The following is a 25,638-nucleotide window of genomic DNA, read 5'->3' as shown; positions in this document are numbered from 1 at the left end:
GCAGAAAAAATATTTATACACAAACTTCAGTGTCACCTAGATGAGGATGCACTCCCTTTTGAGTATGGTTCCTCTCAAGGTTTCTTCCTCATTTCATCCCATGCTTTTACTAACCATAACTACCTCAGGCTTGCTCACTGAGGGTAAATTAACCTAAAATTGCCATTTTTACTCTTGAGAGACAATACCTACTGATATACAAATAAAACTGAAAGGCCACAAATGCTACAAGAGCACATTCTGTATGTCCTTGCCTTTATAATCCATCAGTAACAAATTGCGAGTAAAGGAGGGGGAAGAAAGTCAACAGGTCCTAAATATGGTATTGTGATAATTTTATTAGTACACAAAACACCAAAGAAATTTAACGTTTTCCACCAACACGAGGAGCGCTGACTTTCATGGGCTTAGCAATCTTCTGTTTGGGTGCTGCCTTGGCAGGGGCCTGCGGAGGACAGTAACATGACTTCAACAAACTAAAGCAAAATGTAATTTATTGTAGGAAACCTACATTATATAATAGGAATTAAACAGCTACTATACAAGAATTATAGGGCTATAAAGACACTGAGAACCCATTTTCTGAGTCGGGTACTAGGCGTAAACATAGCCCTTTTGTTCTATGCCACCTTATGACACAGCAACGACACAGCGCCGTACTGCAACGCCTCAAGGGGCAACAAAAACCACACAACAAGCCATACTTATAATACTTTGATACTTGTATAAACACCTGACCAAGCTAAGTGCACTCAGTTTTTATCCTACTTCCCAGTAAAACAAAACAGTGCAAGTTTTCACTTACCTTGGTACTCTTGGTGGTCAATTTCTTGGCTGCCTGCTTTGCCTTCTTGGCCTCCTTAGCAGCCCTGAGGAATTAAGAGAAAGAAATTCCCATAAGAGATGCCTGGTTTGACAAAGTCTACAGTGAGCAATAAACCAGTGGTCAAATACAATCTAGCACTTCATGTTCAAAAGCTGTCCAGTGATATGGCTGAACTAAATTTCAAACCAACACCAAACATTACTGGAACAACCAGATGCAAGAGCCAAGGAATTAACTAAGAGAATCAGATCTAGAGGGAGATGTACCTCTACATGAATGGAACAAAAAGACCCTCATCTGTGATTAAAGTAGAATTATATTTTTCAAGCAACCCATTCTAAGCAAATTCCCTAACACATTCCTTCCAACTTACACAAACGAGGCTTGAGAAACTTGTTGCAAAAACATCAGGGGATCCTCTAATAAAACATGCATTACATCAGTGGATGATTACAGGAACAGCCTGAATTCTGAAAGTGTTCTGAAATAATTTCTGACGTTAAACAAGTACTTAATTAGCCAAGGATTTTTAACACTCTTAACCCCACCTGCAATTTCCATATTGTTTTCTTCACTTCGATTTGAGGGCAAAAAAAATAATCGTATGTTTGGCCATAAATGGATTTGAAATAGAAATTAATTAAATAAATGTCCAGCACATGAACAGCAAGTGTAGTATATCAGCCAAAAGTGTCAACACATGGAATACAGCTCAATCGCATTAATGCTCATCTAAGCTTACGTTTACTATCAAATACAGAAGGGAAAGTAAAATCAGCACAGAGAACAAGAGGCACTGAGATTAACACTAGCACAGTTAAATTAGCTTTTTTTGTTAGCTGTAGGTTCTGTACTCTGTAAACATTAACATGAGCATCAAGTAGTTTTTCATTTAAATCGATAAACAGGCACTTGAGCCACACAAAAGATATGAAAAGACGCCTGAAAATATTAGTTAGAATAAGAACTAATATATTGGAAGAAGAAATAAATGCAGGATTGAAATTCCTAGACTCCATATGAGTATAATTACAAACTAATACAAAATGCAGGTTCTGATAATTACAACCATTTTAGCACTTGGGGTACTTAGTGACAAGCTTCTAACCAATGAAAAATCTCACTTGTATCAAGGTGCAAAAAAAAAAAAGCGCTCATTTTTCTACAGTATTCTACCACAATATCTGCTTACCCAAATGAAGTGAATTTACTCAGTGTAGAGAGACTTTTGAAACACCCTGTACAGTAGTTATATTAGTAGGCAGTAGGTAGCTCACACTGTAGACAGAGTGATCAGTAGGACGCATCAGCTAGTTTAGGATTATTCACAGCACAATAAAAACAAATGTCTTACATCCCCGTTGCTGATTAGGCACAGGAATGAACCAGATCTCAGGGAAAAATCCAAATAAAGAGGTGCGTTCCCCCCCATACATACAATTTGGTGTCCTCAATTTTCTTAATCAATACAACATGCAATTAAATAAAAAAATCCACACTTTGAAGAAAAAATTAATTGCATCCAATCTGGCAGCAATAAACGTTTTCATGCACACAGTTCATAAAAGGATCAATTACTGACCTGATGGCCTGCTCTCTCTGGGCCTTGCGCACCTCGGGCTTCTGGTTCCTCTTGGCCAGGATCTCAGCGAGAGAGGCACCAGTGATGGCCCTCTGGAACTTCACTGCGCGGCGTGTGCGTTTTTTTGTCACCTCTTCCTGTTAGAGCAAAACACATATCAGGAGAAGTTAGCAATTGTTTAGAATCACAGAAAGCATGTTAAGATCCTGCCCGTGTGTGTAATCCATCTTAAAATGCTTTTGCACAGCTGACCTGGCAAAATAAACCCCACTTATAAGAGTTATTAGCATTGGACGTTTTATCAGCTCATGGAAAATCTCACAGATAACTTTAAAAAAAAAAAGATCTATAACCATGTCCATTGGTGCGAACTGAGTCAGATGATATAGACTTACAGACTGGCCCTTCTTGTGTTTGCGCCTGTACAGGACGGTCCAGTTGATCTGCCTGGGGTTCCTCTTGGTCAGGAACGCAGACTCGCACTTGGCATTCAGAAACTGGAACACCTGCAGTAGAAAGAGGAGACAATAATGACGGGAAGAGCAACACTTCCAATCGTGATTCTTCCACTTTTGTACTTGTGTTACTGTTTCTCACTACCATTATTAATCAGAAATTTCAGCCTGTAAATAAAATAGGTATATTTATTTTGACTAGGAGCATTTTGTGAGATTATTTTGCACTGGACACCAAATATTCTCATTGAGGTTTAATAAAAATACTCTGAACACATGGACCAACTGCACAGGCAGAACACCAACACTGTGTGAGGCACTTAGCATAAATAAAAAGCTAGTCGTCTAAACTGTTGACAGGTTAAATAGGCAGACATTTAAAGCTTAAAAGCAACTTTCTGTAGTGAAGACAGCAGTAACAGGGTTAAACCTGAGTGTTTGGAGATGTTTGAGAAGTTGTTCACGCAGCCGGAGGAATTTACTAACCTACTTATTAGGCCCATGCTATGCTATGCTATGCTAACTGCCTGCACTGCTATATTAGTGTTTTATTCAGAACACTACACCCAACTAAAAGCTTATATTAGTCTCTGAGGGACAAACAATTCATTATCTTCAAGATAAAATGAAATATTCGAGGCTTTAGGAGACATTAATGAAGCCGCCTTTACCTTTCCGTCGATTCGGGCATATCGCCGGCCGTGGCCGGGATATATCTTATACCCGCTGAAACTGCACAACTCGACCCTGCAAAGTGAGAAATAACACTCTATTAACGAAACAATAAAGCTTTAATTTGTGAAATGAACCCAAATATGGACGGACTTTACAGATTTTAAGTTAGATGGTTATGGATAACATGTATATAGAAAACACGTACTTCATGGCGGCGAGAGAGAGACAGGAAAGAGGAAGTGGAATTGTGGGTAGCCGGTTTATAAAGATATAAAGTCGTGTGATGAAAACGTTATATTTTTTGCTAATGATAAGCGTGGATGAAGTCGCGGGTTTAGTATAAATCTTGTAAAATTGTCCAAAAATATTTTTATACAGTTGTTTATGTAGCCAATCAAATGAGTGATCGGTTGCCGTGGCGGTGACTGAAGCGGGAAGTATGGCGGCGACGGAGAAAGCTGGTGTTCATCATCCTGTCACTCAAATGGCTAAAGTCGACGGTAGGATTGGGGTTTTACTTTCAGCAATTCGATATATGGTTTTTATAGTGGTTCCCATTAAGCTGTGTTTAAAATAACATGGCTTGGAAGCTTTAGTAAATCGTTATCAGCGCGCGTTAGCTATTTATCGAAGTGACTAGCCTCTGTTATTGTAAACACTGTAATGGTCACTAAGGGCAGCTATGGCTGTGTATAATCTGTTGCATTATTTAATCATTTGGCGCTTAATATATCAAAGTAAAGTTTGTGTTTCCATTTAAAACATCAGGCAATGAGCCAAAATGCGCTGGCTTGAGTGATCAGGTCTAGTCGTTTTTACCTTCTGACCACTGTGCTTATGTTAAGGTCCTGGTTTCGTTGACCTTTCAAGTCAAGGTCTCCACAAGCTGGATCCAGACTTCTGTTCAGCGGACACCCACACACTCATCTTAGACCAAAACCATGTCATCAAACTGGAACATCTGGAGAAGAACGCAGCTGTCCAGCAGGTATCTCCACAGACCGTTTTGACCCTGTTTAACAGCTGGTCACTTCGTGGTGTGTTGTATCCTGATAATTTGGACCACTTGCATTTGCCCTTGCAAACCAAACTGCTGAAATCTGATTGCCGCATTATGCTTTATATGCAGATCATCTCACCTGATTTCCTGTGATGTTCTTTGTTTCTAATTGTTCTGTACAAAAGGTGGCTGCGGAAGCGGTGTGGCACAGAATTAAGTTCAGGCAGGGGTGTGGAAATATGTTAATAAGTAAATAGGGGAAATGTGCTTAATAACATCACTGAGATCTTTATTATTTAATTTACAAATGTGATGGACTCGATTTGGGTGGAAGACAATCAATAGTGGAAGCTGTGGTGGTTCTGAATTGGCCATTTCATTATTTTTAATATCTACCATCAATTATTCTTTCTGCATTAATAGCAATAAAATGAATAGTAAATAAAATACATCTATGGCAGGTCTAATGAAAATTATCAAATCTGGTGACCAAATCACCAGATTTGCCTGAGGTTTTTTTTTTTTTCTTTTTCCTCCTGCTGTTAATCGGATAGTATGGAGGAATCATTTTTGTTCTTGACCTTTTATGAATGTCCTTATAAAGCAATTACTGCACCAATCACATACACTGCACAGTCATGTTGGAACAGGACGGGGTCTTGTCCAAACTGTTCCCACAAAGTCGGGAGCATGAAATTGTCCAAATTGTCTTGGTATGCTGAAGCATTAAGAGTTCCTTTCACTGGAACTAAGGGGCCGAGCCCAACCCCCGAAAAACAACACCTGAATTCAATGATTTGAAGGGGTGTCCCAAAACTTTTGGCACTCTGTAGGAGTGTATGGGCCATGAATATGCATTTGGAACACTGATAAAATATTTTAGAGAAGATTCAAACCCAAAATCCCTCCATGCACAATTCTAAATTTTACAGTTTTTTTGATGGCACACAGTTTTTCCTTGTTCATTAACCTCTGTGTTTTTACTTTCTCCCCTTGAACAGCTGTCTGTTGCATGTAATCGGCTAGTTCGTATGATGGGCGTGTCGAAACTTACACAACTGAGGGTCTTGAATCTCCCTAACAATAGCATTGGCTACATCGAGGGACTGAAGGACCTGGTGCATCTTGAATGGCTCAACTTAGCAGGAAACAACATCAAGGTACAGATAATAACAGCAGTGTGAAAAGATGGCTGTGTTTGGTTTCAGACCGTCAGGATTCTTTATTCTTTCAGGTCATAGAGCAGTTGACCAGCTGTGTAGCACTGCAACATCTGGATCTGTCTGACAATAACATTTCTCACACGGGTGACCTTTCAAAACTCTCTGCCTTAAAGGTGAGTGTCAGAATATTTTCAGTGTGGCTAAAATTCATGTGTCAAATTATATAATGTTTATAACTACTCTGGTCATTTGCCCCAGACACTTCTACTCCATGGAAACATTATAACAAGTCTGCGTTCTTCCCCCGCCCATTTTCCTCTGAACCTCACCGTTCTATCATTGGCTGAAAATGAAATCCGGGACCTCGCTGAGGTAGTCATGAAGATGTCCAATCTTATTAACTCGCAGAGTCTGTAGAACATCTTAAAATCGTTGTGTTAACTTAATGGTCTCTTTGAAATGTCTCATTCAGGTGTCCTACTTAGCGCCTCTCCACAACCTTGAGCAGCTGTCTATCATGAATAACCCATGTGTGATGGCTACACCCTCACTGCCCGGATGTGATTATCGTCCGTATGTCGTGAGCTGGTGCCTTAATTTGAAGGTGCTTGATGGATATGTGGTGTCACAAAAAGAAGGGTGCGTAATTTATTTTTTCGTAAGAAGAGCTATTAAGATGGGAACATGGGATTTAAGGAAGGAAATTCTCTCTGAACGACTTGCATATCAATCTTTCGAATTAGTTCGTAATCTTCAGGAGTATCCAGTATTTATCAGCTAATGAAATCCTTGGCTTGAAGCTCTTTGCTTGGCATGTTGGTTTATTTTCACTTTGGTTAATGGGTTCTTTCATTATTTGCAGTGGTGCCTGTGTAATTTAGTCTTTGCTTTATCTCTCCATATAGAAAGCAATGCAAAAGCCTTTTCAATTCAAATCAGTCATATTCAGTTTGTATAACAACTTCAGCAGTAGATATTGTCACAAATCAGCGTTAAAGAAACTCCAGTGTAAATCTGGATCTCAAGCAATATGGTGACATGGAAAAGCTCTCTGAGACAACATGAAGACTCCACAGACTTCTAAGTGACACCAGATAGTGTGATTATAAATAATTTGCAATGTGTTGATGTAGAAAAGTAAATAGCACTGGATTGAAAAGCTGTTCAATACCCGCATATTGTAAATACTTCCTGGAATGTCCGGTTCTCTCGTCTCTACAGTCTAACTCAAATAACACCAACACCACTGGCATCATGCTTGTCATCTAGTTTACTAACTTCAGGGCAAATTTTAAGCTATAACTCTGTGTAACTGCATCATATAATTGCATAGCTTCCTGGAACTTTAAGTCCAACTTTGAACTGTCTCCATTACGTATGTATTGGATTTCTCTTTATTATGACATTACACTTTACTGGAAAACGATGACGAAGAAAAGAACCACTAACAGTGACACCTGACCATTATCCTTAGTGTGTGAGATTGTAACTGTACCACCAATGCCCCCGGTGATCTCACCAACCAACACACATGCTAAGCACTTGATCAATATTTTAATATAAACACATTTAATGTGTTTTTGGGACTTTTCCTTTAATCTGAAGATCATTTTTGGTTCAAGTGCACCATTCCACCATAGCAAATTTTAAAAGATTTACAGTTATGTTGTTGTAAACATTAGGATTTGCTGTAAGAGAAAAAGAATTGATTTATTAAGAGAATATAAATCAACTATGGCTTATTTACAATTCCAGGCTTAAAGCAGAGTGGTTGTACAGTCAGGGCAAAGGACGTACATTTCGCCCAGGACAACACATACAGCTAGTCCAATACCTTGCTTCCACATGCCCCTTGACCTCCTCATCCTCACTGCAGTCTGCTGAGGATGCCAAGCTGGAAAGGATCCTCAGCAAACAGAGGTACCACAATGATTAAAGACATCCATCCATCCATCCATCCATCCATTCATCCATCCATTTTCTATACCCCCTTAATTCCTAATTAGGGTCACAGGGATCTGCTGGATCCTATCCCAGCACACATTGGGCAAAAGGCAGGGGTACACCCTGGACAGGTTGCTAGTCCATCGCAGGGCCACACATATACAGATAACCACACAGACTCGCACTCACTCCTATGGGCAATTTAGAATTACCAATCAACCTAATGTACATGTTTTCGGGCTGTGGGAGGAAACCTGAATAAACCCACGCAGGCACAGGGAGAACATGCAAACTCCACACAGAAAGGCCCCTGCCTGTTCAACCCCGGGATTCGAACCCAGGACCTTCTTGCTGTGAGGCAACAGTTCTAACCACCCTTGATTAAAGACAGATTTATTTCATTCACTATATCCGAATTCCAGTGGGTCAAAAGTTTGTATACACCAAGCTGACAGTTTCTCTGAACAGTTTGGAAGATTTTAGGAATTACTGTATTGATCTTTTGATGATCCATGATTCATAATGGGGAGTTCATTTGGAGCATTTAGAGTCTGTATCTTTTTGCCTTTGATACCATGGGAAAATCCAAGCAACTCAGCCAAGACCTAAGGAAAAAAATTGTAAACCTCTACAAGTCTGGTTCCTCTTTAGAATCAAAACCCTGACATACATTTGCAGGTGATCCGTTAAGCATGCAGGCATCAGCCTACTGTTGTAGGGGTGTTTTGCTGGAAAAGGGACTTTTTGTTTTGAAACAACACCTCAGGACATTAGCCAAGAAATTTGGTCGTAACTGAATCTTTCAACAAATCAATAAATACCTCTAAAGTTGTAACACACATGACTTAAAGATGGTAAAGTGAAAGTATGACCGTGACCATCACAAGCCCTGACCTGAGTCACACAGAAACTTTGTGGTCTGAAGTGAAAAAGAAAGAAACCTGAACCAAATTACACCAGTTCTGTCAGGAGACAACAATGCGGAAGCAAGCATGATACCCCAAGCATTTCATTCAAGTTAAGCAAATAGTATGTAACCTTTTAACCCACTGGAAATCTAATATAGTAAATAAAAGCTGATCTGAAGCTCTCTCGTGGATATTATTTTGAAACGACTTCTTGCAGAAATAAATTAGATACTTTTAATGTAGATAATTGGAGAAAGTAAAAAAACACAGGAAATGTATGGTAACATGAAATATGTGGAATTGTGAGCTTCTGTGTATTTAGGTTTTAGTCTAACTGTAAGTTCATAATAAAGAAAGACTTCAGCTGATTGGTTGGCTGTCATGCCTTGCTAATTTTCATTCTTTACCTTCTTTATCATTTCTGATTGTTTGCTTTCAGGTTTTTATTAACTCTTTAAAGCATTATGAAATATTTTAAAGCAGTACTCTTCCCTCCCCTCTTTGTTTATTCAGGCAGCACCAGAAACAGCTTCTCCAGGAAGTTCAGTATGATTCCTCAAGTCCACTTCCGACTCAGCTGGATATGGATCAGCACTGGACTGATCCAGCCGATAAAGGAGTGGCCACAACCCAGGGTCTGAATGTCATCAGTCAGCCAGGTTGGTACACACTCTCAGGTTTAAAACGTATCTAGAGGTGTTAATTGCATAACTTCAGGAGAACTGCAGAGGTAAATATTTATCCTGTTCAACATACCACTACATGCCTACATGTATTAAAGTGTCTCATAATACCGCAAAATCCTGGCACTGTCAGATTTTTTTTTACTATCTAAATCTGCTCAAAGTGTATCAACCTAAGCTCTGCTGTGCTTTATAATTATGTACCGTAAACTCTGCTTAAATTCTGTGCATAAATTCTGTGCTCAGCACCCATCGTTGGAAAAGGAGGTGCAAGGGACAGAAATGCCAGACAAACCATACCATATGCTTTACTTACATCTGTCCTCTCTGCTCTTTCCTTCTATACATTTGCTGATTATGACACAAGCTTCTGAGCCAGTTGTCCAGGTGAATACTTGGATGGCCAATACATCCTCAGCGCATGTCCTAGGTACCGTTTACGCCCGTTCTCATGATGAGGACGGTCTGGTTCTAGAAGACATGCAGACAGACGAGGAGAAACTCCACGGCAGCCTGCTGTCCTCAGAATCCGCCTTCCTACCCGTGAGCTCTGTTGTGCGCTCACCGTCGCCAGTGGACAGTGAAGAGGAAGAGCTTGACGAGCCTGATTCACTGACTCACCCAAATCCAACCCGTTCTCATCCTCCTAAAGTGGAGACAGCAACAAGCTTTCATTTTTCTCTCAAGCCAAATCACTTGCAGACAAATATTACAGATCACACAGTAGAGGAAGGAGAGCTCTCAGAAACTGATAGCATGGTTAATTTGGCCACAAATGCCCCAGAAGCTGGTACTGAGGACCTGAGAAGACCAAATGCTAAGGTGGCAGAGTGCCATCCACATGCAGCAGCTGTGAAGATTCAGGCCTGGTGGAGGGGATACTGGACTCGACAGCATCATGCACAGGCCAAAGAAGTGCGCTGTGAAATTCGCCTACGCCGACTACAGGATCACATCGTCTACCTGACGGCAGAGCTGGAGAGGTACAAAGCTGTAACTGTTTATAGATTTCATTTTTATTATACCACAGAACTGAATTCTCAAGTTAATCAGAAGCAGCTCTGATAGCAGTTCCCCCAGGTTTATAATAATACTCCCAGGCAAAAGTATACGGACACCTGACAGTCACACCCATACGTGGTTCTACCCCAAACTGTTTGTATTCTGTAGCATTACAATTTCCCTTCACTGGAACTGAAAGTACTGATTCAGCATGCAGACTGCACATCAAGCCGTCTCTCTTTACATCAGTACCCGACCACACTAAAGCTCTTGTGGCTGAATGGCTGCAAATTCCCACAGCAATGTTATAAAATATAGCGGTAAACCTTCCCAGAAGAATGGGGGCTGTTATAACAGTAAAGGCTGACAAACACATAGGTGTGATAGTCAAGTGTCCACATACTTTTAGACATATGTTGCATATTATTGCAGTATATTATACCAACTACTTATACGGGAACTTGTACGGTAAACAAATTTTGTATGGTGTAAATTTTGATATGGGGAATCTTTCTGTGAGGAGATTTATTTAAAAATTTTGGAAGGAATCTCCAGTGTTGGTGTTTTATCAAAGTCATGGGGTTTGTACAATATGAATTTGGCTTTTTGAAATGTAAGTACCTTGAAAATAGCCCTTTTAATCTAGTGGTTAAAATGTGTTTGAATTATAAAATGTCAATATGAAATCTCTAAATAAGTGTTTATTTTAACACAAGAGCAGTGCTTTATTACAAGTTTCATGGGAGGTGGAAAAGCAGAGGGTGATACTTAATGACTATTGATTGCTGCTGAAAACAATGCTATAAAATACTGATAAAAAATGCTAATAGCAACCGATTGTTGCTGAGTTATAGGAAGAACAGAGGAGCTTTTATGGGGAAACGAATCAAGGCCATATCAGATCACCCACTCTGGGATTATGTTTCCTGTGTCCCCATTGCCTGTAAGATTTATTCCTCACTGACTAAACATGTATCTCAACAGCTTCTATATTTCTGTCCTGTCTGTAGGGTGCAGAAGCAGCAGCAGGAGGAGAAGTTACAGAGGATGGTCCAGGAAGAAGCTGTGAAGTTTCTCTGGAAGCAGGTAAGCATATATCTCTGTTTATGCTTTTCCACTTTTCCACACATACATACATATGTTTCATTCTCTCCTTGATATAAAACCAAAGCTGACTTTTTAATGGGATTATATGGCCATTATTAATCTATGATGCAGTTTGAGAAGATGTTTAATGTGCCTCATGTTGTGGTGGAAGCCTCTGGAGTGTGAAGTCTGCTGGTGTTGATTCTTAAGGCAGCAATTCAATATTAGATTAGATTCAACTTTATTGTCATTGCACATAGTTACAAGGCAACGAATCTGATACGATATGGTTTGCCTTCGATTGATAAATGACCGTCTTGGTTCAGACTCTGGGGTAGATCTGCACTAATATGTGTAGAGATGACTTAGAGAAGGACTATTTTAAATATCAGTTACAGGCAAAACACAGTGTTTCAGCTGTAGACTCGAGGCTACTGGTCATCACATCTGTGCCCATATTCAGTATAACCGCACGATTGCTAGTGCAACAGTTTATGAACAAGAAATGAATATAAAGTGATATTACAAACACAGTATGGCCAAATGTTCTGTTTATTTATTTAGCAGAAATGGATCCTGAAGAAGTTACACTCACTTCCTATCTAACTAACTCATATTGATCTGAACATTCACGTTAAAAGGTGCTTCCAGTAAAAATGCCAACACTTCTCCCTTTTAATCTTTAATTCATTGCCACAAAGCAGCTTTACAAAATGAAATAAAAATTCAGGATCTAGATTATACATTTTACGTTTAGCCCCTAATGAGCAAGCCAGAGGTGATGGTGGTGAGGAAAATTTTCCCTGAGACGATATGAGGAAGAAACCTTCAGAGGAACCAGATTCAAAAGGGAACCCATCCTTATCTGTGCGACACTGGAGAACGTGCTCATAAATCATTTCCTCTCTATAGCCGTTTACTTCTATAACTGTGGTCAAAAACTGCAGTTGTGTAACCAGGACATTCATTCTAGTTTTAACCGAAAGTCTACCTTGTTGATGTTATCGTTGTTGAATTCATATGATGAGATTTTATATTTTAAATCAAAAGTTATATTTCAGAAAGGTTTTTCATTAGCCATTTGTAGTAAGCATTTCAGACTGGAAAGTGGAATTTTATATGACTAGCACTGATTCACACAGTGAAATGTCCCAGTGTGGTTATACTAAATGTAGACACTCTTGAACACCCCTTGAAAATCCAAGTTAGTGGACCAGAAATATCTGTCGTATAAATTCCTTTCAACAGTTCACACAAGAAAGGAATATCGAGAAAATGACATTTTAGATGCAGTATGGCCAAATGTTTTGTGTATTTGCTCTGTCAAAGAGCTGGATAGAGCATTGCATCTTGCTATACAACATACAGAGAGACTTATAGGTTGTAGTAACGTTTTCAGCATGATTAACTATTGCTCGAATTTGACTATTTTATTTAGAGTATTGATGCAAATGTACCAGTGCTGAATATCTAAAATAAACAAATAGAAATAAATACTAATAATCTGAAATCTCGCTTGGAAGGTTGCTTGTTCAATGACAGGAATAACTTATATAGTCAATTATAATCAAGTTATAATTATTGCCTCAATTCACTTTAGTCATTCTTTTAAATTAATGCACCAATCCAGATTGTCCGTTTGTAACACCCTTAGTGATTTCCCAACTTGAATACAGTAAAAGGTCTTTTTAATGTGTTTGGTATCTTCACTGTAACCTTTCAACTGAATAGTTGTCTTTAACATAAGGAGAACATTTAACATAAATGATAATTCTTTCTCTGATTATAGCTTCAGGCAATGATGGAATGGCAGTGTTCAGTGAAGGAACAGCTCAGCTGTTTATCCCCTGCGCAGAGCATCGCTGCTGGTCCCATTCCTGCCAGCCCTAAAACCTCAGCTCTCCCTATGCGAAGTGAGGTCTCTATCCCCGAATCAGGCTTTCATTCCCCAGGTGAACAGCAGGGGGTGCTGGAAGACAGCATGAGCAGCGCAGCTACAGGCGGCTCCCCTGAAACAGTGCGGACTTTGCAACCTGCAAGCTCACCTGGAGCAGGGGCAGATGGAGACAGTCAGGACAGCAGCTTGCTGGAGCAGTACCTCTCCTCCGTACAGCGCCAGGAAGAGGAGGAGGAAGCTGGAGAAGGGTGCACTTCACTGTTCTCTCCAGCTCAAGGCTCAGAGGCATCTTCCTGTTCAGATGCGGTGGATGAAAGACAAGAGAACACTCTGCTTAAGGCAGAGTTGTGAGAAAAAGATAATATTGTTAGAATTAAAGGCCTCTATTAGCTTTTTATTCGTTATTAGCATTTATGAGGAGGTGCTAAGTGTTATCGTACATCAGAATCTATGTTTACAAAGGATTTGAGGATATGAGCAGTTAAACTGAGAGAAAATAAACTTGTTTTTTAAAGTATCCTGGATATCCTCAGTGTTATCACACTGAACAATACCAGTGTAACTGAGTAACGCCTATTACATTTTGAATTGGATATTAAAACGTATTTTTGTACAGAATATTTAACTTTCCCACCTTTTCTGTGTTAAATCGTTTATTTTTGTAGATGTTAAATAAAAATATCAGTGAAATTATAGGCTTTTGTCAGTTCTTGTAAAAAAAAAATAATAATAATAATAAAAATAAAAAATGAGCATGGCTGTTTGACACTTAACCAGGCTTTATATTGTGGTAAATAGTGCATCTCATGAAAATGTTATTTCCATGAAAGTCATCTGAAGTATTTTATAATCGCCATGTCGCACTTACCAAACAACAACGTAGGATCTGATTTACTCACATGAATCATGGGCTAACTAAAACAGGTCCTAGGTAATTCCCCCTGACCTTTTAAAGCAGTGGTTTTCAGGTCCAGTCCTGAGGATAGTCTGCTCTATCTCAGTAAAATCAGCTGACCATGACAAGCCCTGAGAAATCACCTAAATGTGTTCTATAGGAAACCCAGGTCCGGTTTTGAAATTCACCACCATTTAGACACTTCCATTTAATTTCCATCTGTCAGGCTTTCTCTTGATTGTTGATATTCAATCTGATTGATGCAAGTCATGTTTTTAAGGTCGGTGGTTTGGTTTCGAAATGGCACATGGCCTACATCATTAATCCTTCTTGTTTCCGTCTAGTAAACAAACATCCATTTACATACAAATAACCTCAGAACAGCTTCAAAACAATCATTCAGCCTTTCTGTGGTTTGTTGATGGAAATAACTAATTCTGCATTTACTTGTCCTCTTCTTCTTCTTCTCCTTCTCCTTCTCCATGTTCCAAGCCTAACACTGACCTTATTCAACATGTTTGAACGCACTGACTGTTGTGATGCCTTTGCTGTAAATATTTGTTTGTGTAAATTTGGTTTATTACAGTATATAATCGTTCGGTTTATTGTGTGCCACTTAAAATCAGTTGCTCTTTATTTTTTTTACATGTTTCTTACTAACCATGTTTTTTGAATGAAAATAAAAAAATGTTGAAAAGTCTTACTTTTTTGGTCTATCTAGTGTACATAGATTTGGCATAAAGAAAAAGAGCTAGTCACAAGAAAAGCTAGCTCTAGTGATTTAGAGCTAGTAAAACCCTGTTTTTAACACGGGTATAGATTTCATGAAATAGTCTTCCTGCTTAGATTTGCAACATGTTACCAAACTTTGAAGCCAACTGCTTTTATTCACCTGCAAAAAAAATCTTTTCTCAAGGTCATTTACAGAAGTTAGCTCCGGTTTCCATATGACTGCTACTGAAAAAAAAACACACCCAACAATTAGTGCTCTTTTTCCGTTCACTCTTTGTGTTCTATATATGACTAAGATTACGTTTGGAACCGTCTCTGATAATCGCTTTCCTGAATCTTCAAAGAGTTCCTCTAGACAAACAAAGCAAAGATCTGAAAGACCCTTTATTTTCCATTCAAGTGCCTCATATTTCTATAGAGCTTTGAACAATAGGCATTGCCACAAAGCTGCTTTACTGAAATCGGAGGCACATATTGTAAGGACGAAGTTCCCGAAATACAGAAACCTTGACAGGAGAAAAACTCTCAAGGCAACCCGTCCTCTTCTGTGTGACACCAGATAGTGGGAAAATCATTCCAGTATACAGGTATAGAGGAGTAAAAGAATACAGTAGTATGTGTGTGGGTATGAATAAGACTCCTCTGTTGAGTAACAGAACAATGTTTATGATTACAGCAGAAGCTCTTAGCTACAGTAACCACGTGAGATGACAAGAATGTATCTCTAAGTATGTATGAACTGAATACTTCAGCCTAATAATTTGACCCCCGTCCTACAAGCATGTCACAACAGTGTGTAAATTCAGAAAACAAAATTTGGGTCATGACATTATGACCACCTGCATAATATTGGTGTTGGTCCCCCTTTTGCTGCCAATACAGCCCTGACCAGTCATGCACTGTGTATTCTGACACCTTTGTATGAGAACCAGTATTAAATTTGAACAACAGTAGCTCGTCTGTTGGATCGGATCACACGGACCAGCCTTCACTCTCCACGTGCATCACTGAGCCTTGCCCCCCCATGACCCTGTCACCGGTTCACCACTGTTCCTTCCTTGGACCACTTTTGATAGATACTGACCACTGCAGACCGGGAACACCCCACAAGAGCTGCAGTTTTGGAGATGCTCTGATCCAGTGGTCTAGCCATCACAATTTGGTCTTTGTCAAACTCGCTCAAATCCATACACTTGCCCATTTTTCCTGCTTCTAACATCAACTGCCTAATATATCCCACCCACTAACAGGTGCCATGATGAGCAGATAATCAGTGTTACTCACTTGACCTTTCACTGCTCATAATGTTATGCCTGATCGGTATATATATATATATATATATATATATATATATATATATATATATATATATATATATATATATATATATATATATATATATATGGTATATTCAAACACCCACATATTTGTGATAGGGAATTTGTAGGGCAGAGCAGGAAGTATTACAAACAGTGGTATGTAAACAGAATGTAAATTTTCTTTGTGTAAAGAAAAAAAGAGAAAAGTTTGAGTAAACTATAGATGTAGTCATTAATTACTAATAATAAACAAATAACCTATCATATAATTAACAATCAACAAGATTTTCCATGTTTTTTCTCTCCCTCTCTTTGTTTATGTGTTTGTTTCGTTTTGTTTTCAGCCAGAGCACACAGGGGAATCCCTTGCTGAAGAGTATCTGTGCTTCAGGGCGAGTATTATGATGTCATTTGCTCAGTTCACTTACATATGTTTCAGTCAAAATGTACATCCTCAATCCTTATACAGAGATGAAACCCGGACATGTTCAGGTAGGACTCCACTTTTCTTTCTCATTTCACTTATGTCATGGTTTTAGTGGGTGAACAAGACATGAAACAAACATGAAAAAACGTGTGATCACTGCTGTTTAGTTCCCTAATGATGCAGTGAACCTATATATTGGGTCCTATCCCAATCTCCTACTTAAATATTTTATTTTTCAACGTGTAAATAGTCTAGATATACACTATGTGGAATGATTTAATATGGACTCAGTGGATTCATAACCTGGTAAGCAGCTTATAACGTTTCAGCAGGGTAATCCCCTTGAAGAGTATAAATATTTATGTTATAATTATGATTTAAAACTCTATCTAAAGGTTTGTGTAATCCAGCAGAGGTTATATGTGTGAAAGCCAGTCACAGACTGAGAGCAAGGCAAAAAATGCAGCAAAGATGCCAGCCTCTTTTTTTTTAATTGATTAATTTTTTAATTGAATTAAGAGCGTGATTAGTTTGATACGGAGCTACGGCGTCGGATTCTTCGAGATAAAACAGCAGCGTGTTTCTGTATTGGTGGATTTACAGAAGGAGTCTTCAAATCGAAAGTTTATGTTTCCTCGTAGCCATTTTCCCAGCGAGGGCAGTGAGGAGTAATTATTAACGCAACTCAGCAGAGAGAGCAGGCGCTTTAATTTATCCAAGGCTTTGGGACTGTTCCAAATGCGCACTTTTACACTCGCGCCCTCGACCACGCGCACATATTCGGTTAGTCAACAAAGTGCGGATTTAGTGGAGGACCGAAGGTTTTGTGGACGGAATTTGAAACAGGGCCGTTGGTGTTGGTCCAAACCTTTTCTGTTACGCCATTGGCTCTCAGATCTGAAGGGCGGGGCTTGGTTGCCTAACCACCTCAACAAAAGCACCGCGGTCCGGACTTTGTCGCAGTACACTTCTGTAGAATTGTTGTTGATTAAATCTGAGTGAGAGAGAAAACCGAGCGCCATGATTATTGACCGGATTTGCGAGGGCTATTCTGGGTTTGTGGACAATGGCTCGGATGTCATGATGAGTCCCGTGAACCTGTGGTCGTTTTACGGATCTCCCGAAACGGAACCGGGACACACGTCTCCGTGGAAACCGAGCGGGGAGTGTGAGGAAAGCGGAAGTACCGCGGGGAGTCCACAGCGCCCTGACAGCAGCTTTACCAGCGCCTACGGTAATGAGAGAGAACCTGGTCCTGTCCCAAACGGCTCTCGGTTCTATATATAGATCTGCACTACTTATGAACTGTTTTATTAAATAATGCTCTTTACACCCTACGTGGTGCACTATCTGACCAGTAGTGACCAGACTAAATTATTTTAGTTGCAATAGTTAGGATTGAAATAAGTGAGGAGGGAAAAAAATCTATTAATGATGTTCATGACAGTGGAGTTATAATAATATATATATAATATATGTAGTAATAATAATAATAATAATAATAATAATAATAATAATATCATCATCATTCTTCTTAAAAATAAGAAGAAGAAGAAGAATGATAATAATACTAATAATAATATTTATCCTTCTTCTTCTTCTTCTTAATAATAATAATAAGAAGAAGAAGAAGAAGAGGAAGAATGATAAATATTATTATTAGTATTATTATCATTCTTCTTCTTCTTCTTCTTATTATTATTATTATTATTATTATTATTATTAATTAATTAACACCATGACTAATTCATATTAAACATTTTATTATATACATCTTATATATAAGAGAGAGGGAGAGGTGTTTTTTTAGGTATTATATTAGGTATTTATGCAGGGGGAAAATGTTATTTCATCTACTTATGATTTTATGTTTGTTTGTTTGTTTTAAAGTTGAAGCTCAGGAAAGTTCGCAGCTGCCGAGTCCACAGTATCAAGGTGTGCGGGTGAAGAACACGGTAAAAGAGCTCATTATGCAGAGACGCCACGGTGAAGTACAGGTACGAATTTCATTCTAGGTTATAAAATTCACTCCAACTGTTTTCTCTTGTATAGATTTCTTTTTTTTTTTCTTTTCTTTTTTTTTAAATGTTAATCTTCTGTTTTGTTTTGTTTGTTTGTTTTTTGTTCAGATGCAGCCAAATAAGAATGAAATTGATTTCCCAGGTAATGATTAGGAAAAATAAGAACTGATATTTATGAAGAGCTCATGAATATGGTAATGAGCTGTGGTGACTGTGGTTAATTGTATTTATTTCTGTATGTTTGTAGTCATAACTAATTTGCTTCAGTGTGGAAAGAGAGCAGCAGAGAGTACCTCACCTCACTGCCCCACTAAAAAACCTGCCACAAAACACATCAATGTCCTGGTAATCATCTCTATCTGATCCCTTTAAACATAACTCGTCCTAATAGCTCATGTCAAAACAATTAAAATTACTTTTGTTTTGTGTGTGATCTGAGAACCCTTTAGCTGTTTATTTTGTCTAATGGAGTGCTTTGCTTTTTCTCCTAGTCTCCTTTTCTCCGGACTGAAAACATCCCGGAAGAGCAAAACAACTATGAGGAACCTGACGACTACTTTAGCAACACTGTGCTGTCTATCGAGTCGGTGACTGTGCAGGGCAGCCCGATAACAGTCTGCCACCAACCTCAAGAGACACAAGAAGCACTACCTACATTCTACTCTAACACATCTAGCCCAATTTATAACAGCTGCAAGACTCCTCAGGTTACAGAGAGCCCTTACACATCTCCATTCCAGAGCCTGAGCCCACAGCATGGATTTGGGCCCAGTGGGAATACTGCTCCTCCGATTTCCTTTTTCCAGTGGCAGATCCAGCAGGAGGAGGAGAAATTGGCCAATCTGAGCCCTCTGGATCTCATCACTAAGGACGGAGATGGAGATACGTAAGTTGTCGAGCTTTTTTTTTTTTTTTAATTTTGGAGGCAGAAGTGAAATCACCAAAATAAATAAATGTACGTGATATAGAGAAGTGTCAGTTTTGAATGAGCTATTTATTTTATACATAAGAATTTCAGATATCTAGACTACTAAAGAGAACCAAACCTTCTAGTGTTTGTCCCAAAAGAAATTAAAATTATTTTAACGATGCTTTGTGAGTGAGAATATTTGCTGATATTTGACAGTTCTGTTTGTGTACCAGGTTCCTCCACATCGCAGTGGCTCAGGGGAGACGTGCTCTGGCCTACGTGCTCGCCAGAAAAATGTGTGACATCAGCATGCTGGATGTCAAAGAGCGTAACAACCAGGTAGGAATTCAGCTTCACATAAATCACTCCTCATATCTATAAACTGATCTGACATGTTTAAGTGTCCGGCGTGGCAGTAACACGCCTTATTATAACTGACGTAAATGCAGGTGAAACCAGAACAGGGCTTGGTCAGATATGATACTAAAATGTTTTATTCCACCTCCACAGAGTGCGTTCCAGGTTAGTGTGGCAGCTAACCAGCATCTCATTGCACAAGACCTCCTTTCACTGGGAGCTTTAGTCAACACTACAGACTGCTGGGGCCGCTCCCCTCTTCATGTGTGTGCGGAAAAGGGACACACACTGATTCTCCAGGTAAGCTCTGCTCCCTCCTACAAGTCCACCTTTTATAAGAAGTGAAGTGATGCTAAGTTACACTTTCCATCCCTGAGTCATGGTTTCTAATCTCTCTTCTTCCCGTCATTTCTGCTTCCCTTATTGCAAATCACAGATACGCCCTTTGCACAGTGAACACATTTTTAGTTTATTCATGTTTGCTAAAGATGAACAATTTATTTTTTTAAACCAGTAACCCACTAAGCCGTGAATCAACTCAGCTTTATCCTACTGTTAAGCAAACAACACAGAACGAATGTACAAATTTGCTCAAGTGTACACAACACCATGATCCAAACCAGGTGTATAATCTGTAACAACCATTTAAGTTTAAAAATGAATTCATTACATAAACCGGGCTGCTATGTAACAAAGAGAAGCGTGTAATTGTTGATATAAAAGTATGGAGTCTTCTGTAAGAAAATATTTATTTAACATTAGTGTTGATCTGGAGATATTCCTTCTCTCATCTCGTACTGTTCCAAACACTAAAACACTCTAAAGCACATTAGATTCCAGTTTTCTGCTTTCTATTTATTATTATTAGTAGTAGTTGTAGTATTTATTCACTAATATGTCAAGCTGCACAGACAGCAGAAGAAGTGAGGGAGCCAAGTTTTATAGCTACTGTAATGTAAGCGATAACAGGAAGTAACTTGTTTCAAACACGTTAAAATAAAACACACAGCCTTTTTAGTATGTGACAGATGGAGTTTACATTTACAGCATTCGGAAGATGCCTTTATCCAGAGTCACTGACATTTTATCTCATTTATATAGCTGAACAGTTGAAGGGTCTTGCTCAACAGTGGCAGCTTGTGCTGGAATTTGAACTGACATTGTCTCGGCTTAATAAATACACGGTTCTCTTTCTCGTCTGCTATAGTTAAGGTAGATCAGTACTTCTTCGTCTTTCGAAGTCGTGACTCTTCTCCTTAGTCATGAACTGAACAGTAATTTCAACACCGTAAAAACGTTAGCTTTAAAAATCAGATGCCGTCATTTCACCTGAAACGTTTAAAGAAAGACATTGAACGTAAGTTTTGATTAGACTTTTTGGGTTTTTTGTTTTTTCGCTGCACTTCATATTTTTCAGGGGGTGGGGGAATGGGTTAGGGCTGGGGATTAGTGGGTGGGGATGGGGGGTTTATTTCAGATTGTTGCTAAACAACTTCCTCCTACCAACTTGTATTCATTTCCTTAAACTCGCAGTCTAAAATTCCCCTGATCCTGCAAAACAGGTTCCAGAGCTCAACCTCCCCTTTTATTTTTTTAAGCTCATTTACTGACAGACATCTCCACAGCGCTGTCAAGCATTAACTGAACTTGGCACGCAAACATGCTTCATTTCTTTGCAAAAGCAGCACAGCTGTGGCTTTTTACTGTGCAACGCACAGAGTAAATACTGATTCATCGGACATGTGATCTACAAAACAGCTGATGTAGCGCTTCATGAGTAACAATTCCTTTTAAAATAATCCATCTTAATTGTGTGTCCATGTAGGCCATCCAGAAAGCTGTGCAGAATAATGGCCTGAAGGTAAACATCGAGGTGGTCGACTACGAAGGTGAGTGACTTTCTTCCCCCTTTTGAAATGATTTTAATTAGGCCATAAATTGATGATTGTTTATATGCATCAATGAACTTCAGTTTTTAACAAGAAATTGGCTTACTAAAACCCCCTGTGTGAACATTATGAAATGTAAATTTTACTATGGATTCTGCCAACCTACATTTTCCTTCAATGACAATATTTATTCTTTGGCCACCCCCCACCCCCTTCCTCTCCTGTCTTAGGTCTTACTGCTCTACACATGGCTGTCCTGACCCACAATGCAGTGGTGCAGGATCTGAGTCGTGCAACAGCACCTCAGTCTCCCCAAACTGCAGCTCTGATGCAGAAGAGGAAGTTGCTCGGCGAATGCATCAACACTCTCCTGCTTATGGGTGCCTCTTATGGCACAAAGGTATCTGCTGCCTTTTCAGTGCTTGGTTATCGATATATATATTATTATGATTATTTTTTATTTATTTATTTTCAGTCCTGTATTGCTCACGTCTTTCATTCTTTCAGGATCGCAAAAGTGGACGCACTGCCCTGCACATGGCTGCTGAGGAGGCCAACGTTGAGCTTTTGCGTCTTTTCCTGGACCAGCCGGACTCACTTTCTGTGATCAATGCCAAGGTGAGACGTCATTGTCGTGATGACAAAGTAACATTGTACCTGCTAACAGCTAAGCAAGCACTTCTTTAGGGGCATCTATACCGTAGCATGCAGATGAGTCTTCTCTGATGTGACACACATGATTATGGTAAAAAATAATCATCAGGATTATTGTTTTATTCATTCATTTATTAGTAACATTCAGTCATGAGACACCAGTCCATCACAATGCATCATGCACACACACATTATTATACTCATTCAGCTAGGGGCAATTTAGAGTAGCTAATCCACCTATTGGCATGTTTTTGGGAGGTATGAAGGAAACACACATGTGGAACATTCAAAAGCCCACAAAAACAGTAATCCAACCAGGAACCCCGTATCTGAGATTTAACCTTAGCTATCTTATACTCACCTTATACACTGTTGCAAGTAAATAAAGCTCTTGTTCAGTCATATCGGGTCTAGCTGTTATGGAAAGCTGACGTATTAACAGCAAATCCGTCCTCCTCAGGCGTATAACGGCAACACGGCACTGCACATGGCTGCTGCCCAAAATGGTCGTCAAGCTCAGGCACACGCCGTACAGCTGCTGATGAGGAGAGGAGCTGATCCAAGCTCCAAGAACCTGGAGAACGAGCAGCCCATTCAGCTAGTCCCCGAGGGTCCTGTAGGAGATCAGGTGAGGGTTCAGATACAAGGCGGGATTGACAGAAACCAGTGCTGCATTCAGATAATCGAAACTGATTACGTCATTATTTATAATCGCAATTATTTATTTTCTTTTTTCTTCCATTTCCTGCAGGTGAGGAGGATACTGAAAGGCCGCGGCCCGCAGGTTCGCTCCTGCGTGCTGTAGTAAGACCGATCTCGCCCGATCTCCGTCCGTCAGAAACACTGTCAGTCAGGCAGTCCGATCTGTGTACAGTATCATTTGCCGGTATAAGGCAGATGTCAGTTGTTTCTATGAAACAAAGTTAATATTGTTCACTACTGTGTAGTAGAAGAGAAAAAGAAGTTGAGCCCAGAGTATGTGGTACAAGATTAAATTAGACATGAAATAAAAAAAAATCAAGATACAGTGATCTTTGACAATCTGTAACGATCTCTGGGCTCCGGTGTGTAAAGGTTTGTTTTCCATTATATTGTTAATTCTAATGTATTGTGATTACATGTAATCAGTATGTGTTCTAGGAAGGTTTGGGTGATAGTTTATTTGCATTTATTTAATCAATTTTTCAAGAGAATTTGGGTGGGAAAACTGTACGTGGAAAAATAGTTCCTGCTTATCAGAGTGATTAGTCATTGCTTCAGCTCTGTGCCAGCTTCCTCATTTTTTCGAATGATCCTAAAAGAGAGCCTGAGCTAGAATACCTTTCAGCATGTTGACCTGGAAATTGTGTGCATCTTGGAATATATTCAGATTTGCAGATGCCTGTTGAAACATGACTATTTAGTGTGTATAGAGTTTAGAACATAATGCACAAGAGATTTATGGACCTTATCTCTGCTATATTTCTGCTCGCCCTCATAACATCTTTATCTTTATGATCTCTGTTACGTCAACACGTTAAATATATCACGAGTGAGAATGTTAAGGATTACATTTTCTATTACATTTATGTGTAAAATGACTGTCTGTATGAGTAAATCTTTAAATATCTTAAGCTTAATTACACTGGTGATGGGGTTTGTAAAGTATGTCTAATAGACCAAGGGGTTTTCTTTACATGTACAATTCATGTTGGTGAAGGGAATCTTAATCTTAAATAAAGAACGGAACGGATTACAGAAACCTCATGTGTCGTTAGTTGTGATTTGTATATTGGTCTCGTTTATTAGAACAGAATCAGTGCAATTAACTAAAAGAGGTCAGATATACACTCTTGGAAAGCTGCAAGAGATTTTTGCATAGTTAAGGGTTCGAAAACTTTCTGCAATAAGGGATCCCTTTAACTGTGAAATGAATTCAGATTTATTTTTTAGCAGTGGTGGGTCGTGATCTGAATCACTGACTTGCATTTTAATGTATTTAATATATTTTTCCATGAATGTGTATTAAATTATTCCCAGTAGTTTATTCTCTACATTTCATTTATTCTCTTGGTTGCGCCACTTCCAGTAGTGTATATTTATGATAAGATTTTTATCCAATCATATTTAAGCTATTGGCTGACATCAATAGTGCAGGTGCCCATAGCTTAAAATAAGTGGCAATGAAATTGTTCCATTAACCAGATCTCGAGTTAAGATCAGATCTTAATCAGATTTCGAGTTGGCGTCACTGGGGCCGTCTAGCAGGCATACGATTACGTCAGCAATTTCCCGTCCTTTGATTGGATAACTGGAGTAGTCAGAGGCAGCGAACCGCACAAACTAAATAAAATATATATATTATAACTCACAGTGGCTGACAGAGGAGAAGAAATCGATTTGGTCACAGACATCCTTACAAATGCATTTTCAAGGTGGACTGTAATAAAATGGACTATTCCTTATGAGGTGTGAAATACTGTAGCCTAATTCCTTTTTTACTTTGCTATTTAACGGTTGATTAGTATCTGTTGCCGTGGCATCATAATGATGGTATAGAGGTGGATTAATTCAGGAAGGACACCAGTGAAGGCCTAGGTGTGAAATGCACGGCCCGCCACTGATTTTTAGGAAGGTTAACGAACTACTCAAAAAAAAAGTAGAGTAATATTTTGAGTGATTATTAGAGCCATAGTGTTGTTTATTCCTGAACATTCCACTGACAACATTTTACACAATTTGACATTATTGTTTTCTTAGTCTTTTACTTTGAGATGAAATCAAATTAGACAATCCTCAGTTTAATAAATGACTTGATTTGTGATTACCTGCTCTGTAAATATATAAAACGCTGTGCTTCCTGGTTCTCTTTGGGTCCCTGGAGAACTTCTGCTTTAATCATTTCTCCAGAGAAACAACAAAAAAAGACTAAACTGAATCCAGGACCATATAGTTATGTATGCTTATTTTGTGTGTGTGTGTGTGTGTACTCAGTTTGCATGTGTATAGGCATTTTTTGGTTTAGTTTTAATTAATCCTTTTTAAGAGATAATCAGAAAATAAACAGAACATTCAAAAACAAGTTACGCAACGATTTCATGCTTATCGGCAATGATCATACCTAACCTTTGCTCGGTACCTTTGTGTCAGTGTCAGACTTCAGCTCCATGCCAACTTCCTCTTGTTTTTATTAAAATGTTTTTGTGATCTTAAAAGATACCACAATCACTTCTG

General features: G+C 39.0%; 3 protein-coding genes and 1 non-coding gene across 4 annotated transcripts; 2 read left to right on the top strand and 2 right to left on the bottom strand.

Moving 5' to 3' along the window:
* Nucleotides 1-318: 318 nt before the first annotated feature.
* rpl24 (ribosomal protein L24) lies at nucleotides 319-3,821 on the bottom strand. The gene is made up of 6 exons (XM_058380181.1): nucleotides 3,744-3,821; nucleotides 3,535-3,610; nucleotides 2,804-2,914; nucleotides 2,409-2,545; nucleotides 806-869; nucleotides 319-445 (listed from the first exon to the last, which is right to left on the bottom strand). Exons 1-6 carry the CDS (start codon nucleotides 3,746-3,748, stop codon nucleotides 365-367), a joined length of 474 nt encoding a protein of 157 aa, XP_058236164.1. The 5' UTR covers nucleotides 3,749-3,821; the 3' UTR covers nucleotides 319-364.
* Nucleotides 548-681, bottom strand: LOC131347285 (small nucleolar RNA SNORA17). The gene has a single exon (XR_009203745.1). It is a non-coding gene; the product is annotated as a small nucleolar RNA SNORA17 (small nucleolar RNA).
* A 93-nt stretch (nucleotides 3,822-3,914) lies between the features above and the next one.
* On the top strand, nucleotides 3,915-14,789 carry cep97 (centrosomal protein 97). The gene is made up of 11 exons (XM_058380177.1): nucleotides 3,915-4,038; nucleotides 4,384-4,526; nucleotides 5,540-5,698; nucleotides 5,773-5,874; nucleotides 5,960-6,073; nucleotides 6,174-6,340; nucleotides 7,457-7,621; nucleotides 9,067-9,212; nucleotides 9,604-10,219; nucleotides 11,249-11,324; nucleotides 13,114-14,789. Exons 1-11 carry the CDS (start codon nucleotides 3,978-3,980, stop codon nucleotides 13,570-13,572), a joined length of 2,208 nt encoding a protein of 735 aa, XP_058236160.1. The 5' UTR covers nucleotides 3,915-3,977; the 3' UTR covers nucleotides 13,573-14,789.
* Nucleotides 14,790-17,538: 2,749 nt separating this feature from the next.
* On the top strand, nucleotides 17,539-23,442 carry nfkbiz (nuclear factor of kappa light polypeptide gene enhancer in B-cells inhibitor, zeta). Its single transcript, XM_058380890.1, has 12 exons — nucleotides 17,539-17,828; nucleotides 18,485-18,591; nucleotides 18,724-18,757; nucleotides 18,863-18,960; nucleotides 19,107-19,501; nucleotides 19,759-19,864; nucleotides 20,036-20,182; nucleotides 21,708-21,771; nucleotides 22,002-22,171; nucleotides 22,279-22,389; nucleotides 22,886-23,053; nucleotides 23,177-23,442. Exons 1-12 carry the CDS (start codon nucleotides 17,615-17,617, stop codon nucleotides 23,228-23,230), a joined length of 1,668 nt encoding a protein of 555 aa, XP_058236873.1. The 5' UTR covers nucleotides 17,539-17,614; the 3' UTR covers nucleotides 23,231-23,442.
* Nucleotides 23,443-25,638: the final 2,196 nt, after the last annotated feature.

The sequence above is a fragment of the Hemibagrus wyckioides genome, linkage group LG26, assembly GCF_019097595.1.
Source record: "Hemibagrus wyckioides isolate EC202008001 linkage group LG26, SWU_Hwy_1.0, whole genome shotgun sequence".
Taxonomy (NCBI): domain Eukaryota; kingdom Metazoa; phylum Chordata; class Actinopteri; order Siluriformes; family Bagridae; genus Hemibagrus; species Hemibagrus wyckioides.
Note: the sequence above shows the minus strand (reverse complement) of the source record. Positions and strands in the feature narration are given on the sequence as shown.